The 20,641-nt window shown below is 39.0% G+C and overlaps 1 protein-coding gene across 1 annotated transcript; it reads left to right on the forward strand.

Moving 5' to 3' along the window:
* The first annotated feature begins 1,913 nt into the window (after positions 1-1,913).
* mogat2 (monoacylglycerol O-acyltransferase 2) lies at positions 1,914-20,415 on the forward strand. Its single transcript, XM_034684129.1, has 4 exons — positions 1,914-2,007; positions 4,346-4,524; positions 19,836-20,040; positions 20,237-20,415. The coding sequence occupies exons 1-4, from the start codon at positions 1,914-1,916 to the stop codon at positions 20,413-20,415; spliced, it is 657 nt and encodes a 218-aa protein (XP_034540020.1).
* The last annotated feature ends 226 nt before the right edge of the window (positions 20,416-20,641 follow it).

Genomic DNA, 20,641 nt, shown 5'->3' on the forward strand with positions numbered 1-20,641 from the left:
TTCTATTACTGTCAGAGTGTGCTGGCAAATAATAAAAAACATGAATAATGCCGACTCATTACACACCCCGAGGGCCTGTCTCTTATTAAACCACAATTTCAGAGACATCAAAAGACAAGCAGATTATCTGAATAAAGCTTTTTTATAATACAGACTGACAGCCATTTTTATAAGGAATTACCTCTCTAATGCTATAAAGTTTTTATTATTATATATCTGTAACATTGCTGTTAGTTTCAGTGTGTTTGCATTTGTTTTAATGTCCTTTTCTGTTGGAAAAATGCGGGAAAAAAGGTAAACTGACAGACTGACAGGGTATCCATTGTCTTAATGAGGTAATTACAGCAGATAAGCCCTGAATACATCAATTATTGATGAAGATGTAATCAAATGCAGAGTGTTTGGCAGTTGTGCCCATTGGTCCTGGAAATGTCAGTCTAATAAAAGTTAATAAGAGAAACAGATTAAAGATAAACATGAGGAGGATGAGGGGTCTTCATTCTTCACAGTGTCTGCCTTGGTGCACCGGTCCCTGAAATGTATAAGTTATCTGTCCTTTCATTGTTACCAGCCTTTTTTAGATGAGCCCACCTTAACTAATAATTCAGTTGGGGACTCATTTATTTAGTGTTACAAGCTAATACTTCCCTTTAAGTTGGATTCAAATAATTTGAAATAGCACTGGTAATAGGTGTATGTGCTGAGTGTAATGGTAATACATATATTCTAGTCTTTCTGAACACTTAAAGCACTTTTACACTGCTAATCACATTCACCCATTCACGCACTGATGGTAGAGGCTGCTATAGTTAGGGACTATCAGTATTAGCTAATCTCATTTATACACATTCACACACCACTGAACGACAGTGGGAGCAATTTGGGATTCAGTGAAGGACCTTTGGCATGTGACTGCCGGAGCTGGGATTGAACTGCTAACCTTCCGATTGAGAGATGACAGACTCTGCCGTTGGCCTAGTGGTTTAAGCGCCCGCCCCACATACAGCATGTATAGTCCTTGTTGCAGTGGTCGCAGGTTCGACTCCCAGCCTCCAGCCATTTGCTCCATGTCTTCTCTCTGCTCCCGCATTTCCTGTCTCTCTTCAGCTGTCCTGTCCAATAAAGGCAAAAATGCCAGAACATGTAACTTAAATTTTTTATTGGTCTGAATAGTTCATTTCTCTATCAGCACACACAGTACAGGTGGAGAACTTTTTTGTAATTTTTTTTTTTTTTTAAATATTAAATGAACAATTCTTTTGAATACTTACTCTCAGAGTCCAGACTATATGTGTATGAAGAATTGTGAAGATCGGATTTTTCCAGTCTAATGATTTAGAGGTTTATCTGTTAATAAAATAAATAGCTGCCAACCTTTGTGACTAACAACAAAAAAAGTTGATCAAGAAAATCTGGCATTGTTTTCTTGTGCTTTGGCTGAACTGAAAACTGTGATTGTTCTGAGCACAGCTGGTAAATCAAGTGCCGTGAGAGAAATTATGAAACTCCACTGGGGACATAAATGGGTTAACAGCATTATGGCATACGTCAAAGTCATGCAGAGAGCTGACCGCCCTTCATGCAGTGCAGGGAAGAAAACAAACAAAACAAACAGTCAAAGCTACATATGAATGTCTTTACATTTGTTTACCTCACTGACTTTATCTTCATATCTGAACGCTCTACTATTATACATTCAATTGGCTCTTTCTTTGCAGGGTCAAAGGTCACATGTTCTAGATATGGATTGGCTAATCAAACCTTTGACAGGCTGTCTGAGATAAGACAGTCAAAGGAGGTGATGGTAACAGAAGGTGAGAGAGCAGACTTTGAACCTTCTCTCTCTCACTCTTTCCTCTTCTTTTTCTTCTTCGCTGCAGAACCTCGGTTTGTCTCTCTTCTCTGGTGGAAACATGAAGATTGATTTTGCTCCTCTGCATACTCCGCTACACAGGAGACTGCAGACGGCCGCCGTGCTGCAGTGGGTCTACTCCTTCCTGGGCCTTGGTAAGTTAACAGGTTTTCATATATAAATGCAGTGGAAACTTTTACAGATGAGTACTGTGCGTGTGGGGTAAGAATGGATTAATGACAGCACAACTGCAATTAGTCCTTGTGTTTGCTTTACAGTAGGTGTTCAAACACTCTGGTCCTAACTGCTCGTTATGTAAAATAAAAGTTAAAAAGAAAAAGTGACATAAACTGTTGAATGACCAGGAGAGGGAGCCAAACAGATTTAACCTGAGCAGAGTCCACTCTCTAACTGCAATGTTTCTACTCTGTTTAGCCCCAGTTTGTATTTCAAATGCTTTAAAATAGCTGCTTATGTACCCAAACTGCATGTCATTGCATAGCTTTCTATGCACATTGATACTATTACAATAGGAATACAAAACAAAGTGGTTCAGAGTTCGTTCAGATACATTTTAAGTAGGTAAGGTCAAGAGTTTATTTGTTCTGTAAGCACATGACGTAGCTGCAGCTGTCGTCCTATAATCCTTCACTCAATTTGACTCTTTGGATTTCTTGTTGGCTTTATTTTAGAACCTCTAAACAGGCTGTGGTAAAGTGTTGCAGCTGATTCAAGTTAGATGGAGGTGTGTCCTTTGACGCAGACATGATCAAAGTTATTAGTGATATTTTCGAGCAACGCCAGGCAGACAAGCAGACCACATACATTTGGTGGTCTATTTGAGATGCACAAATCCTGGTCTAAATGCCTCTGCACACATGCATACTGCACACATAAAATCACCTCCAGCCACCCCAGCATCCAACTACAGGCTCCTGTTTAAGATATTATCTCATCACTCTATAAATCTGTGCATGTAGAATATAACTTAACTTACTGTAAAGAAATGATCAGTCATATAGCCAGTTGTTTTATTTACTCAAGTAGGTCATATAGAAGAAACAGTTGTAAATGCAGTCAGTCTCAACCCCAGCTAAAAACTAAAAGGAGCTTTAACATGCATAGACTGTCACGTCTTCTGTGTAATAAGGATATTATAACACAGGCTTGAATCATGATGAGCACAGGTGGGTACAGACATAAAATACAATGTTTTAAGGTTTTTAAAAAGGTTGGGCTGAATAAAGTTACATATAAAGCATGGTTTCTTTTTATTATTTATCATTTTGAAAAGTGAACACTGCCACCTAATGTATCAGAGTGTGCATTAGCATTCCATTATCAAAATCAAGTGTCCCTATCCTGGGGTCTGGCCCCCCCCCCCCTGGGCAGAGTTTGTGAGGCTATTTTCATATATCAACTATAATCATGATTACACGTTTGCTGAATAATCATTATGACTGTTTTCTCAGAGTGAGGAGGCTTTAAGGAAAAATGTCGGAACCATGATCTTAATAATCATCAGCTCATGTTTTCCGGTGAACAAAATGAAAGGGCCATTTTATCTGTGCTGTATCTTCAAAAATGTTCACGTTTGCCATTTAATGCTTCCAACAGTCAGAAAAAAACTCTGCCAGCGTTGCAATGCTTTTTAAAAACAGTTATTTTATCGTGTAGTTTGCCTTGGATAGGGCAGCTGAAGAGAGACAGGAAATGTGGGCAAGATACGTCGGGTACAGACATGCAACAAAGGGTGATGTCAAACCTACAACCACTGAAAGGACTGTTGCCTCTGTGTGAGGTGTATTGTAACCACTTGTGAATTTTGAACTAACTGCAGTGTTTTGGGGAAAAAAAAGTTCAGCAGCTAAACACTGCTAACTGTATGGAAACAGAGGAACCAGTGAGACCTTAGCTTAAAATAAAAACCAAAGTGCATTGACATTAAAAACACCTATCATCCCACTGCATGACTCTGCTCTCAGCGACCACTGAAACCACCCCTTATGTCATCTTCAGCAGAACTGATTTCTAGCATTCATAAAACAGCCAATTTTAACTCCATGTGACCCTCTAGTAACCATTTATAATGTGGGAGTTCATTTTGTTCAGTAAAATCAGAAATGTTTATGATGCATGTGTTTACAGTTTTGGGTGTGATATAAGACCACAAACCTCGCTGGAAACCTCAAATAACTCATCTTGGAGCAAAGCTTGAAGGGGACTCCTGAGAAAAACAGGACACAACTTTTGCTTTGTGTTGATTTTGGCGAGCCCATGTGGACAAAGCAGTATTGCTAATTTTGTTGCTGCTTTAAGTGACTTGATACATAGTGATTCAAGGAGAGCTCTTAAAGCCCCTCTTCAATTTACTGCATAAGTACCCTTATGTATGAAGGTTATCCCAGTAGTAGTGTGCACATGTGCTAAAATTATGTCTATGACTGTTGCTTGTGTGACTGACTTTTACTAACTACTGCTTTCTCTCCTCAGCCCCCACCTGCATCTTCCTCTTCTTCTACCTTCTCTTCACTCGATTCTGGCTTGTCAGCGTTCTGTACGCCGTCTGGTGGTTCTTCGACTATGACACTCCTGCTCGTGGAGGTCGCAGGGTACCTTACTTGTGTAGCCTCAAAATCTGGGATTACATGCGGGATTACTTCCCCATCAAGGTAAGAGAGAGAGATTGAGATCAGTGTTGCATGTGGTCAATATTTCCATCATGCAGTAGCCCCGTGTGTGCACATTAATGCCTTTAAGCAAGGTAGATTTACCTCTGCTGATCAAACGATGATACCAGCTGGGGACAATTGATTTGATCAAGTCCTGGATCTCCTTCAGACATTATCTCTGTCCTTGGCACAAAATGGTCTAATCTCAACCTCCAACCCAAAGCCTACACCCTAAACCATCACAGGCTTTAATGACATCAGGTGTTCAGTGCATACATGTGTGTCCATTAGGGCTGGAGATGAAGTGCCTCACTCTCCTCCCACTGTAAACATGTGAAACACTGACATGAAGCACTGTTGAAAGAACGCAGCAGGAGTCAACCGAGCTGTCAACCAATCACATTTTTAACATCAAATAACTCAGACATAATCTAGCATGATATAATGATGACAGTAAGAAGTCTGAGAAAAGATATTTTTCTTGTATTTTGATTTATGGTTTGACCCATGTTCCATCTGTCAACATGGAGGAGGCAGGCTTTATGACCTCCACTGCTGCCAGCTCCAAATGTTACAGCCAAGAAAGAAAAAAACCGCCTCCACTACATCACAGTGTGTCTCACATTTTAATATTATTTATTTAAGCAAACCATCAAAAGTCAGAAGATCCATCAATGTTAAATCTTATCTGAGAAACACTACACAGACCTGTGAGTACCTGACACTTTCAGGTGAACTTGGTTTTGTTTTTCCGGTCATCTATCATGCTTGATGGTTACATTTTGGATTTTTCACAATGAACTCTGCGTAAGCCCCAGGGGCAGAAATGTGGACTCCCAGATAGTGTGTAATTTAATTTATTAAGTCTACATCAGATCCCTCTCAAGCTTCATGATATGACCTTATACAGTTCTAAGAACTCACATTTACTGGAAAGAGCCTTAAAGTCTGTGAGTGGGGAGGGAGGTGTTGGACATGGACCATTGATGGTTAACATTCCTGCACTATTGAGGCCCTGAGGGTCAAAACACTAATAGTTTTCAGGAAACATGATGACATCTAATGCTGTTGTGACATAATAATGCTGCTTAAAAAGAAGTACTTTGTATTAAAATTGATTACTGTGGTCTTTCAGGTCAAATACGTGAAAAATTAAAATAACACAAGACCTGTGATGGTGGGATGTTATCGTTTTCTGCTAAATATGTTTTATTGAACTTTCCATGCCGGGAGCACACACTGCTTTACACAGGTTGCATAAGAAGCAGCAGAAATTGTGGTATTAAAAAACATAGCATCGAAGGAGAAGCACTCAGATGAATAGATAATTAAAAAAACAAAAATGAATACGCTCTTTACATACAGATACAATCAGGTGCTGCACAGCAGTGCTCTATTATGGAAACAACTGAGAGCTGTTGTCAAGCAAAAATGTTTTTAATGAAGGAGATCAGCAGATAAGATCTCTGTGAAGACAGTCACACAGTTCAGTTTGTAGTACAGAAAAGGCTTGATCACTTTTTAAACTTTACCATTACTCCAGCTCACCAGACGAACCACTTTTTTTTTTTTATTGGGCAGTAAGGAGTTAAAAGTTAATTGACACTGTGTTGTATTACTTTGTAAACTTTGGTAAACTAGAAGTAATATTATAAAGGCAAAACTGGACTGTTGAATGAAAGGAGTCTGCAGCCTCTCCAAATCAAACACATGCTTTTTTCACACGGGCATTAAACTCTCAAAAACTTACTGAAATTTTAGAGTGGGCAGCACGTGTGAACACAAACGGCTTCCTAATATATAGAATATCTGCATGAAGTCGGGTTGATGAGCTGACGAGGTGATGATGTTTATACCACGTGGTCTTGAAAATAGTAAAGACCTCTGAGTTGTAGAAGGAGAATCAGTGAGCACAGTGAAGATATCTGCACACTTGTCCGTTACATGTGGAATTGATTTGAATCATGCAAAAGCTGTTCTCATAGCGTAGGTCTCTGTTGCTTTGTCCACCGTCATGTTCTGAACATCAGACTGTGGCCTGCACAGGGTTCTTTTGATATCATGCCCTGCCTCTGGAGACTCATCAAGAGTTATGCATAATCAGGCCTGATTAGGGGTGTGGCTGATTTGACTGACAGGCAGGAACGTTGTGAGGCTAAAAGCCTGCCTCGACTCCACTTCTTTGTCAAGGTGTAGGTTGAACACAATTTAGCCTTCATATTGTTAAAGGATTTAGATTACTAATGCGAAACTAAGGTTTTTGCCACAGTGTCAACAGGCAGAGGTGAAATTTGATGGACCTGTTTCTGTGGACTGGTTTGACATGAAGGACCAGGTTGTCCCTGATAACACTGTGCTGTCCAGGTATAAAACACCACCACTACGGGGCACTGATCAATCAAAATCAAGTATCTAACAGAGCAGGTCATACGCAATGCTAAGCTGTCTCTTTCCTTTATATTTTATATAATAATATTGATTCTTTGAGGTAAGCAGGGGCGTAGTCGGGGATGCGACTTTATTTTGTTTTCAATTCTGAAGCCAGTGTAGTGAGTGAAGGATAAGTTATATGTCCTTATTTCTGCACTGTCATCCAGATCTTGGCAGGGCTGTGTTGCACCTATTGGGGCTTCTGAAGGCTAGTGATGGGCTCCTGATGAGTAGTGCGTTGCAATGAGCCAGCCTGGAGGAGGCAAAGGCGTAGACAAGTTATACTGTATTTGTGAGAGTGAGGATAGACAGAGCTGTGTAATGTTCATGAGGTGGTAGAGGGAGTTCTTAGGTGTTTGATGTGTGTATCAAAGGTCAGGTGAGGATCAAGTTTTATCTGTAAGTCAGTGATCACAGATGAAAGTTGAATGTAATACACTGGTGATATGGGATGAGTGGACCTGGTGTGCAGTGTCAGCTAAAATAATTTACTCACAGACATGCATAAAGTCCATTTCCTAAAACGATAAAAACTTGCACTTTTAAAAGGTAAAGTTAAGAAAAATTTAAAGCAACAAAAGATGCAAAGACCCAGTGAAGAAGACCAGAGATAAAATATTAAAATTGTAGTCTGTAGAAATGCAGATGAATGAATATGCACATCAGAAATAATTCAAAGGGAAAATACAAAAAAATGAGATTTAAAACTCAAAACAGATGGACAGATTTCTACCGAGATAGCTGTGAACTGTTAACCCGACACCCTTTCTTGACTCACAATAAAGATATAACAGAAAACTCCAGTGGATAATGTTCTCTGTTAGAGGCTGCTACCGCTGGTTACACAACACACTTTATCTGAAGGTTCATTCAACAACTGATAATCAATGCTCATAAACCCTTTAACATGGTCACATTTTAGACTAGAGTTTGTTTTGAGGTTTCTTTTTGCATGAAGAGATAAGTCGACATCTACATTTCAGCTGTAGATAACAGTAATCATTAAGTGACTGGTCAGTATCAGCCTCTCTCTGCCCTTTGTTGCCATCTAGTGGTCAAGTGAAGGTAGTGCAAATAAATGACTTTGGGACATTTTTACTGCCAGCTTTTAATCATAATGAAAACCACAAAGTGTTACATCTTTATATTTAAGATTTCTGTTTGATTACACATTTTTGAGCTAGAATTAAAAGTACGGAACCACATCAGTAAATTTAACACAGAACAAAACACCCACAACAAAACTGAGTCTACATCTCACCTCTGCGTAAGAGGTAAACTTTGGACTGGAGCCTGATAAAACAGAGTGTGACAAAAACAAAAAACAACACAAGAGCTGAAGCTTTTCAAAAGAGCTCTACCAAAACTATCTGAAAGTTGTTGGTTTTTTTTGACTAATTTGTATTTTTAAAGATATATGTTGTATAGAGGAGCATAAGTGCCAGGCATGAGAAAATTCCTCATGGTAGTTTTCATGCATGACACTATCACACTAATATCACAAGTTTTCATTTGTTCATAACATTTCAAAAATAAGTTTTTAAAAAATTGTATCATCATTTGAATAAAGATGAATAAACCTAAAATGTAGTTTCAACTTTATTCTCAAATGTGAAATGATTAAATTCAACTTTCTTAGTCTCCTGTACGTCTTCATGATCGTGGCTATCTTGAATTTACCGTCCTCTTTCTTTCTGTTTGTTATACAGTTGTGGGTTTGTTCTATGTATAGAAAAATGCAGGTCAGGAGGTGCAAAGAAAATGTTGATTGACATATTGAGACTTATTTGTACCTTAGAGTATACAGTAGTAGTGTTGTATCACCCCACGCAGAAAACAACACATCTTTATATCCTCTATCACAGCCATGAAATATGACACAGTTTTCAAACTAGCCTCTTTAAGTACACTCTGAACATTTTTGATGCTTTGACAACATCAGTTTTTAAACAACAAAACATCCTCATCATTATTGAACTTTATTCATTTAAATTACAAAACCGTCTTTAACTCCAACAACGACAAAATGTGTGTTGATTGAGAACAAGGGGATGATTAAATGAGCAATAAAATAGGGATTAAACCCAAACATGATATGATAAAGCAGTTACAGCAGTCAGTATAGTAGATGACACCATAAAAATAGAATTCAGAACAACACATGTACACATGTACAACCTTCAAACAGAGGTTTGTTTCTGTGTCATATACACGTAAATACCCACAGCAATTAATTTGTGGCCCTGTCTGTGCAAATTCAATGTGTTTTTGTTAAAAGTATTGTGTTTTTAATCAACAAACAGTATCACAGGGTATCTTTAGTTGGAAGGAAACTGACTCAAATCAAAAACACAGTTTATTTCTCTATACAACATAACCGTTTCTATACTGTGAACATTTTAACATGCTTTTTGTCTTTCCTTTTGAAGGCATGATATGAAATACACATCTTGATTTCACTGAGAAGACACAACAGGTGCCATGATGGTTGATTCCTTAACTTTGGGTTTCAAGGGAACAGGGGCGTGCCCAGAAGGGTGACCAGGGGAGCCGTGGGCCATAGTTGGTACTTTGTCAGAGAACACGTGTTCTGTGTTCTAACAGGCTGTAGTTTATGTTTCACTTTAATTTGGCACATTGCCTTTTTGAATTTTTGGCAAACTTTTTCTTTGAGTTTTTAAAGAATAAAGCTTACAAGATTTAATGTCTCTCACTTCCATGAGGCTATTCAATCCCATCTAAACACCTATTTTGGAACAGATTTGGCCAATTTGGAACAATTTTTTATTTTTTATTTTATTTTTTCAAAGTTATATTTTTTGGGCATTTTTGCCTTTATGGATAGGACAGCTGAAGAGAGACAGCTGAAGAGAGACAGGAAATGTGGGGAGCAGAGAGAGGGGGAGCAGAGAGAGGGGGAGCAGAGAGAGGGGGAGCAGAGAGAGGGGGAGGACATGCAGCAAATGGTCAAGGCTGGGATCGAACCTGCGAGCTCTGCGAGAAAACAACACACATGCTTTGTTCAGGTCACAAATCTTGACCTGCTTTTACAGCACAAAAGTCATCTTTTTTAATCAAGGTGATCTCTACATGAAACCTTTGAGCAGAGAAATGTGCACTGCGTCAGAGCTGGGGGATGCTTGCTGCTTTAATTAGATAACAGAAGGAAGGAAAGTGCCAAAAAAAGCACCAAAAAAAGAAGTAAAAGAAAAAGGGAATGAAAGTTTTGTCTCTAAGGACTTAGCATGGCTCCCTAATTATCTTCCATGAATTTTGCCTATGGCCTCTGTATGTAGGGGCGCTTAGACCGCTAGGCCACCAGCGCCCCAATTTGGGCCAATTTAGAGGAATTTAGGATATAAGGATTGTTAGCCATGTAAACACTTCATGGTTTGGGTAAAACTTTAATGTTTGTGCATGTCCACTCAAGGTGACGTAATGAGTTTCCAGTTTAGTTATTCTTGAATCCGTTAAATACATGGCAGGAGAAAAGCAAAAGACACAATGTTTTTTATTGGAGATTTTTAAAGAACTCTAGATTGTTGAATGGTTTGTTTTCTATTCATGGTCAAATAAATACATGAATAATGAGCACACATACAAAATCACAGACACAAGCCTGAAGCATTTGCAAAAAAGCTTCTCAGTTTGCAAAATGCATGCTGTCCATTTATCTTTCAAACATTAACAACCATGAAACAATCTTACACTGTTTGAAAAAGGTGACTGTAACGTTAAAGTTCCTTGTAATGAAGTGTTGACTACAGACATACGTACACATGTTTGGATTTTGGATTCCACAGGCGACCAAGCTCATCCTCCTGCTGAATGGTGTGCAGTCACAGTGTTCTCCCACTCGGCTACGGCTGAGTTGATAAAACTTTAGATTCAGATTTTTTAGGTTTATTTGTAGTGCAGAGAAGCACACAGCAGCTCTTTGGCGTTAGTAGTTTGTTGTCCCCTTCAGTGTGAATGAATGTGACGTTTAGTGGCTGTTCCCCTTGATGTCAGGAGTAGCTGTACAGACTCTTTATATATTTATGCAGAATCTGTGGTAACTTTAAAGAAACAAACAAGGGACATAACAACTATATTTTAGCCTCGTGTTAGTAGTTAAAATCAAACTTATAGTGGCGATAAAGAGTTGATAAATACTATTCATTCACACATACACTCTGGCATAAGTCAGTTTCCCAGTTGGACCACCCCGTTGAAAAAAGTCTGGACACACCCCAAGCAGGGAGTCGATCATTGGTCCTCGGATTTTAAAAGATAGGATAAGGGTTAACAGTAGTAGTTGTACCATCAAGATATAATAATGTTTTATTTAATAATTATTAAAGGATACAATCATTACATGTATGAAATGTACACCTTGCAATATAATGCAACTGCTCAAAACAAGAAATCAACATGTCTGTGATGAGTTCAAATAGATTAAAAAAACTCTTGGCATTTTATATCTTCTGTGTTGGGTTGCATCAGGCGGATGTTCAAAATATTCAGCAGAGCTGCGCGTCAGAATCAAAAATGATGCAACCCAGTCTCTGAAGTCGAGTCATGATGTCTGCAGGCTAACTGAGTCTTGATGACTTGTTCTGCTGAGAAGATGATGTTCAGAAACTTCTCTGACAGAGAAGCTTTGATCTAAAGCGACAGAGGGCAAGGCAAATACAACCCCCTGCAGGAATTGAACCAGATGTTTACAATGTTTATACCAAGCTGTAAATAACAGGCAGTAACAGCATGGTGAAGGTCATTGTAATTAGATCTGGAAAGTGTGTCAGTCTCCCATTAGAAATGTGTGTGAACGGATGTCAGACAGAGGTATATTAGTACATGCTGTTAATACTGAATACATACAGACTGATTTCTGAGAATAAAAACCCCCTTAAGCTTTGGGTTTCTCCAGCTCTCATGTACCGCTTCCAAGTGAATCATCTCCAGGATCATCTGACTGTATGTCGCATTAAGTCTGAAACAAAGAGTCAATGTGAGAGTAAAGAGGAGCAGTGTCCTTCAGAGAGACTAATTAGTTTCATTGGTGTGTCTTTCCCACCGTTTCAAATCACACCACCGTCAGCTCAGACTAAAAAGTCACCAGCTGCCGTGTCCATGCTTGTTTTTATGAGAAATACAGAAATACAGAACAGAATGATGATGCAAGTTTATACATAACTACAAGTCCAACAGAGAAGGCAGCCAAAACTTCAAAATCCTCGACAGCACGTACAAAAAAATGAAAGACTACACATTTTAAGTGATTCAGAGTCATGAGCACTGAGTAATGAGCATCATCTGAATATGCATCATGTTGCTTTTGCTCTACCACCTCAATTCATTGCATCAACAATATGTTTATTTACATCATGTTTATTTACATCATATTTATTCACGGTTATTAATATATTTTGAATGCTTATTTCAACAAGCATGTTAGAATATGAAAACCACTCATGTCTGTAGACTGAGTACAAGCTTTAGACACTTTGTCAATGTATCAGCATCAAGCGGCAACCTCTGGTCTAAAAATATGAATCCTATGCAGAAGTACTAAAAGCTGCAGTTCATCGAGAATCCGCTTGAGGCTGGCTCCGGAAGTACTGGAAACCACATACACATGAATTCAAAAAAGACGATCTTTGCAGCAGAAATAAACATGTTTACAGCCTGGTTCAAAAAACGAGTGTAGTCTGGATAGCTCATTTCTCGATCAGCAATTAAAAATTAACGCAGCAATTCCGAAGATATTGAGATTACGAGTCTTCCAATGAGAGGCACAGCTGACTGTGGGAACTCTATAGGTGTTGGCAAGGAGGCTTAAACTCTGCCTCTTTACATCACAACCCCTAAACAGCAGCAATATGGCTGCCACTGACGATTGGCCTCAAAACAGCGCTTCAGAAACAGATGGGTGACGTCACTGATACTACGTCAATATTTTATACAGTCTACGATCAGCATACAGAAATCAACAACTGATTGTATTAACACTGAGGTAGTTGCATGGATTTAACCATGACGTTCAAATGAAATGCAGCAAGAGAAAATCTGTGCACACCAACAAGGAGAAAAAGGTTCAGATAGTTAACATATCAGCATAAACACTCTCAACAAAGGGAGCTAACAACAGCTAGAATGTATCTCTTGCAAAGAAAAAATCAAGTACAACTTGTCACCTACAAATCCCTGCATGCCCTTGCCCCCCAATACCTGGCTGACCTCCTCCACCACCAACACACTCCATCCAGGAACCTACGGTCTTTGGACCTGGGTCTCCTCTTCATCCCCCGGACTAAGCTACAGAATTTTGGGGACAGAGCATTCAGTGTGGCAGCCCCCACTCTGTGGAACTCTCTCCCTCCTGACATCCACAGCGCCCCAACCCTGGACACTTTTAAGAAAGCAGTCAAAACACACCTTTTCCTCAAGGCCTTTCCCTGTTAGATAGTGTTATCCCCCCCCACCCCCCAGACCCTGTGTAGTGACCTTGGGTTTCTCGAAATGTGCTATATAAATACCAGTTTATCATTATTATTATTATTATTATTATTATTATTATTATTATTATTATTATTATTATTATTATTGTTGTTATTATTATTATTATTATCATATTTCTTTTTTGATCATTGTAAAGGTGTAATTAGCAAAACAAGGTAAAATGCTGACTTTAAAACAAGTTTTGGATGGGGGCAAGCTAGCTGTTTTCCCCAGCTAGGAAAAAGTAAGAACTAAAACACTGGGTTTGTGGTGGGGCATCAGAGATGGAAACACTTTTCCTAAAATACAATAACTTTCATTGCCTCCTCACAAACTGTAAAGGATGAGCAAATGAAAGAGCATTACGGACATACTGTAGTCTATCATGCTCTATGTCAAACTAATTTTAGTGCCTTTGTTGTGCAGCTAGCCTGCTATGATTAGCTTGTAGAAACTAATGGAGGGAGGATTGTCAATCGCGTTTGGTTGCTTGCAGTGGGTGACGGGCGGTGGTGGCTGCACCAGTGGCTTTGACAGTGCATGTCTGTGAGAAAGCATTAATCAGAATAAAGCACCTGAAATACATCCTTATCCTGTTTACTATGATAATGAGTCATTTTAAATAATTTTCTGAAGAACTTGGCTTGTTTTATTCTATAAAGCTGGATTTCTCATGGTATGGGATAATTTTATTATGATCAAGGAAATAAAACAATTCTCTGGTCATTGTGATAGATCAGACCACGACATTTCATGCTGCAATTGCCTACACTAGTGAGGAAGTTAAGCCTATTTCTATGTTTGTGTTATGCATGGGTTACAACCATCTGACGTTAAGTAGACATCCTGAAAAAACAACTGAAATCTTGTTCGTGGATGTGTTATTATGAGAAAACAGAGCTAATACATTTTCTTTTTAATATGAATTGACTGCCCTAGTTTTAACTGGGAATGTTAATCCTGGATCTAAATTTGATCACGATAGTAAAAAGTAATCACTCATCTTTGGACTTTCACTGACTTCGACCAAAGTCCTCAGGGTTAAAAACAACAATACAGATGATGTTGTGGTGACAGTCTGTCAGGAGGACTCTGATTGGTCACTGGAGGTAGTTTTTCTGTTTATAAACCACTATGGCCTCCATAAGAGGAAATCAAGACAATGATTAACTCTGAGCGCTTGAGCCCACGAGAAACACAAACAGAGTGGACTCAAAACAACACACATGCTTTGTTCAGGTCACAAATCTTGACCTGCTTTTACAGCACAAAAGTCATCTTTTTTAATCAAGGTGATCTCTACATGAAACCTTTGAGCAGAGAAATGTGCACTGCGTCAGAGCTGGGGGATGCTTGCTGCTTTAATTAGATAACAGAAGGAAGGAAAGTGCCAAAAAAGCACCAAAAAAAGAAGTAAAAGAAAAAAGGGAATGAAAGTTTTGTCTCTAAGGACTTAGCATGGCTCCCTAATTATCTTCCATGAATTTTGCCTGAAGAGCAGAGTGGTGGGGCCTTGAAATACTGATCTAACACACAGATACAATCAGTGAGGGGAGGTGATTTGTTATTTTGTACAAGAGGCCACAGTACTCACCATGTGCAGTAAAACAAACCAGGCTTTACTCCTGACTGTGACCTTTAGTGCCTCTTATTATCTCCTCCTCTTTCTGCTCTGAGCCGGTGAGGGCGCACAAACAACGCTCCACAGGTGAGATACAGTATCTTATCTGCCCGTTATTTCTGAAAAATCACTCTGTTTCCAAGGAGTGATAACAAACCAGCATCTTTTTTTTTTTTTTTACTTGTCACCTTAGCCAACTAGGAAAAATGATCTCAGTTCAGGGTAAACTTCGAAGCAACTCTTTTGAGTTCCTGTAGAGTTACATTGGACCAATTTCTGTTTTTATTGTTCAACGGTTTCAGAATTTTAGAGATCAACAAATCCAGATTACCTGTGCTCTAAATCACTGTTTCATACTTTGTCCACAGGTGGTGCTAAAATCAACAAAAACAGTAGCTTTAAAGGTGACATATCATGCAAAATGGACTTTGTAATGGTTCTCTACCTGAAATATGTGTCCCTGGCATGTCTACAAACCCCCCGAGAAGGAAAAAAAATCCATTCTGCCCCTGTTTTGATTTCTCCACCTTTCTGTAAATGTGTGTGAAACGAGCCGTTTCAGACTTCCGTGTTTTTGTTACGTAACAACAATATCCGGTCTGTCACGGAGTCAGAGCTCGGAGCTTGTTCAGCCCATAGACTGTATAAAATAATACTGAATCCCCCCTCCGTTTTTCATTACCTGCACAAATGTGTGCTAACAAGGAGCTTAGGAGGGAGGCATGCTAGTTGTAGGCTGTCTTAATAAACACAAAGGTCGGTTTTACTCCCCACGTCTGCAGATTTGAAGATCTAGTGGATGATTTTTATTTATCATGGATAAGTGCTAGCGCTAGTTAGCATAGCTACATAGCTACATGTCGTAGCTGTAGCTGTGTACCAAGACACACGTCGACATACTGACAAATATAACAACAAGTAACACTAAATCTGTGACCAATCCTTCAGAAAGGTCCCGCTGCCTTTCTGGCAGAGGTCGGTTTTACTCCCCACGTCTGCAGATTTGAAGATCTAGTGGATGATTTTTATTTGTCATGGATAAGTGCTAGCGCTAATTAGCATAGCCACATAGCTACATGTTCATAGCTGTAGCTGTAGCTGTGTACCAAGACACACGTCGACATACTGACAAAAAAAAACAACAAGAATCACAGAATCTGTGACCAATCCTTCAGAAAGGTCCCACTGCCTTTCTGGCAGAGGTCGTTTTTACTCCCCACGTCTGCAGATTTGAAGATGTAGTGGATGATTTGTATTTATCATGGATAAGTGCTAGCGCTAGTTAGCATAGTCACATAGCTACATGTTCGTAGCTGTGTACCAAGACACACGTCGACATACTGATAAATAAAACAACAAGAAACACTAAATCTGTGACCAATCCTTCAGAAAGGTCCTGCTACAGGCGCCTCTCCGTCAGGATCAGATTCTGGATCAGATTCAGAGGGTTGAAGTAACGTGATCTCTGAGCAGCCGTGTATATTCAGCCAACATGTAAACATTAGATCAACGTGCTGGAGAGCCGAGGCTACACCCAATTCCTGAGGGGGCGTGGTCAGAGAGAAAACAGAGTGTTCTGAGGAGGACTGAAGAAGAGGGGTTTTCAGGCATGCCAAAATCTGATTTCAAAGTGTTTTTTTGAGCATAAACTTTAAATACATGTTTTAGGGACCTCTTAGACCAATATATATTGATGAAAAAAGCGTGATATGTCACCTTTAAATATATTTTTTATTGATATCCCTAGACCTTAAAGTCTGCCTCATATTCTGTGCCAATAAAGAAAATTAAGTGGAAAAAAAGCTAAAGTGTTAACACCATGTGATTGGATTAGAGAGGGTCCTGGAAAGGAGGGATAAGTAAGAGGTTGAGGTGTCTTAATCGTCAGGATAAGGGGGTCAAGTAGTGTTTCCTGTGTCAAGAGTTTAGAAGAGGACAGGAGAAGATAAGTTAGGATGGGAGAGAGAAGAGTAGTGGGACTGGTGGGGGGTTCTTGAGAACTGAGATTAACAAGAGAGAATGGGGTTTGGCAGGCTTATATACAAAGGTGCAGCTAAAAGAGATAATTTGCTGCAGGGAATTAAATTGGTTTTAGAAGCATGGTCCTCTTCCTGTGTGTAAGGAAACCTTTGTTATATTGACTGTTTTTTTGTTGTTGTTGTTGACCGAGTTGAGCGTGTCAGGCCTGGATGAACCACATCTCATCTCCAATTCATGCTGGCAGTTAAAGTCTACATCAGCCATTACTAGCATTGCATGCTGGAACCTCCCACTCTATTCATGTGGTCTCAGATTAGTTGAAAAGGGAAAGGGAAAATTCTTATGAAAGCCTGGTCAAGTTGGAGCTACATCTAAAAATGTGAGAAAATGTTGGTACACAACCTACTGACTCAACTAATGTGACCCCAAATAAAACAGAGACACATCTGAGGAAGATATTTGTCGGTGTGATAGCGTGACACTTTCAGCAATAAAAATACAATTTCTGACCGTTTTTGTGATTTTTATCAAAGTTTTAGTCGGATGTGTTGGATGCTATCCACATCTGGATAATGTTCTGAGTGAAAACACAAAACATCTTTTCAGTGTTGATCTGATTTCCAAATTATGACTTAAAACTCATGAGCTCAAAAAGGCAAAGACAAACTTTAAAACCTGGGAACCTTCACCATCCTTAGAGCATGAGAAAGTGATTAAAAAAAGATGATATCTCTGATGCTGAATCCCTCTGATTCTTTTTTAAGCGTGCATTATGACTTGGAAGGTGCCATGTGACTGGACTGATTCATCAGGGAGCTAATTCTTGATATAAAGGATGATTGAAGCACAATGAATGAACTGTAACAAAGCAAAACTGAACTGGTGAGGAATATTGCAGACCCACAGAGCATGATTACACATACAGAAGCCCTCTTGAACAACAGAACCTCTATGACATGTTGAATGTGTACTCTTCATATCGGTATACACAGACTTCTATTTTAGTGTGTTTGTTTTTTGCAGTGACCAACGCTGTATTGATCCATTGTTTGGGCTACTCCTGAAGATGGAGAGAAACAGTGTGCTCACATGAACCATGTATGAAGTCTAAGAATAGTGTGATCACTAACTTTAATTGAGAGTTTTCTTGGTGAATAATAAATATTGATTTAAGTTATCATGTGTTTGAAGAAAAACTGAGATGAGTCACTTCAGCAAACGTACAGATAGCACATCTGAAGCTTTAGTTTGGTCAAATTATTGAACAGATGTACAAGCACGAGCAGTTAAAAAAACTTTAAAAGTAAAATAACCCATTCTTAACAAGATCGGCCTCCGTGACTGATTTATAGCATTACTAGACTGTAAACTATTGTATTCATATTTAGGTCTTTCCAATGTACATTAGAAAAAAGTTTTAACATGAATTTTCATGACAAGTTAGTTATCCTCAATGAACCATGATCTGTGAGAATTAAAGAACACCATTGTACTAAATATTAATTTGTGGTTAGTAATGGAGTTAAATATTAGATTAAAAAACAATTTATTGTGATTTTTCGGGGTTCTGACACTTTTGGATAATTAAATATACCTCAGGTCAAATTGACCCAGGAACATTATTGCTGTTTCTGAGAAATGAACAAAACAGGAGGGTTAAGTTTAAGACCTATACAAGGAGGTGTATGATCTGACTGCTGAGTGTATTGTAGTTGTTTACCTGACAGCAAGCATATAGCCTCAACTCCACCTCTTTCTATGATAAAGACACTAATGAAAACCTAATGTAGAGTAATGTAGTATGGTATGAGGTAGCCAAAATAAACTTAATGTAGCTCAGTAAGGTACAACAAAAAATCAAAGGTTAGAGTGGATTACATAAATTATCAAGCTCCTGAGAATTTATCAATGGAATAGTGATGTTAGATGTGGGCCGTATGAAAATCTAATTATGTATTATAAAGACCATAAATACAAAGCACAAAAAAAAAAATGAAATCCTACAAAAAAGGCTGTAGTTGATAAATGCTGTAGAGTAGAAACCGCTGAATGTATATAACATGGACTTCGTTTCAGTGACGTCACCCATTGATATCTGAAAAGGCGTTATGAAGCCCAAAGATGGTGGGTGCCATATTGTAAATGTTGATTTAATTTACCTTTTGGTCAACATAGAAACAGGCGAAGAGGTGGAGCTGAGGAGAGCTTATAACAACGGCGTCCACCTTCAAGTCAACTCAGCCTCCTTATGTGAAATAATGAACAAATCATTATTATATACATATCATTATTATTATACATTATTTTAACATATGCATTATAAAAAAATGCTGCCTGCACAGTGTGAAAGAATACATAAATGAGCTACATACCCCAAACTGTTTTTTAAAACAGTCTGTAACCAACTGTAGTTTTTTGCATTTATGTATTCACTCAATTTTTCAATACCAGCACTTGCCACTTGGATAAGACCAGACATTTCCCTCTGAGAGTCTGACTGCAGCTGTAGAGGTAGATAATAGCATTAAACAATATTACACTAGTTCCTAGTAGGCACATTCTATATGCTTCCAGATGGTCTGCAGAGACTACAAACAGGAGGGATGGTATAGGGTTCACAGAAGGGTTCAGAGGCACATGTTTGGGTTGTAGCCAGCTGGGTCACCACCATGCTGCAATGTCAGCACTCTCAGAGAAATGACCATGATCTGATTTAAAGTGTCTACAAAAAACATCAACGATTATTGAGCATCATAACAATTTTAAATTTTCATGATGTTCTTTTCCTTTTCCCAAGCTGGTGAAGACCGCTGATCTAGATCCCAAACACAACTACGTCCTGGGTTTCCACCCTCACGGTGTTCTGGTGGCCGGAGCCTTCACCAACTTCTGCACCTACGCCACAGGGATCCATCTGCTGTTTCCTGGACTCACCACCTACCTGCTCATGCTGCCCCTCTGGTTCAGATCCCCCTTCTTCAGAGACTACATCATGTGTGCAGGTGTGGGACAGAACAAATATTAAGATGACACAAACTTTTTTTCATTCTGATAAACTGAACAGAGGAGACAAAGTAAAAAGTGTATATGTAGTAAAGATAGCAGATGTGTAATGCATTTGTAAGAATCTTGCAGTAATATTTATGTTGACATTTAGGTGTATATAATTGCTGTTTATTTTCTGTCACAACCCTGCAGGTCTGATTCCTTCGGACAAGGAGAGCGCCAGTTACCCGCTCTCTAAGAGGAAAGGCGGTAATGCTGTTGTAATTGCAGTCGGTGGCGCCCCAGAGGCCCTGGATGCCCACCCTGGTACCTTCAATGTGCTCTTGGCCAAGAAGAAAGGCTTCATCAAAATGGCCATGGAGCATGGGTAAGAGGAAGATTTGTCTTTCTTTCCAATGCAACTTATTCTATGCATACTAACACTTAATACAAAGGATTGTGTATCAATGTATTACAGTTTGAGCATGGTCTTTTCTCACAGAGGCTTATTCAGGTCCCTAGCATTCAAGCTCCTGTGAATACACAAAGTCCCTTTTGAGATCAGCTTTCAGCTGAATGATGAAACGATTTTATCTCATCAGTCTAACAACATTTTCA

Source organism: Notolabrus celidotus, chromosome 5 (assembly GCF_009762535.1).
Source record: "Notolabrus celidotus isolate fNotCel1 chromosome 5, fNotCel1.pri, whole genome shotgun sequence".
NCBI classification, from domain to species: Eukaryota; Metazoa; Chordata; class Actinopteri; order Labriformes; family Labridae; genus Notolabrus; species Notolabrus celidotus.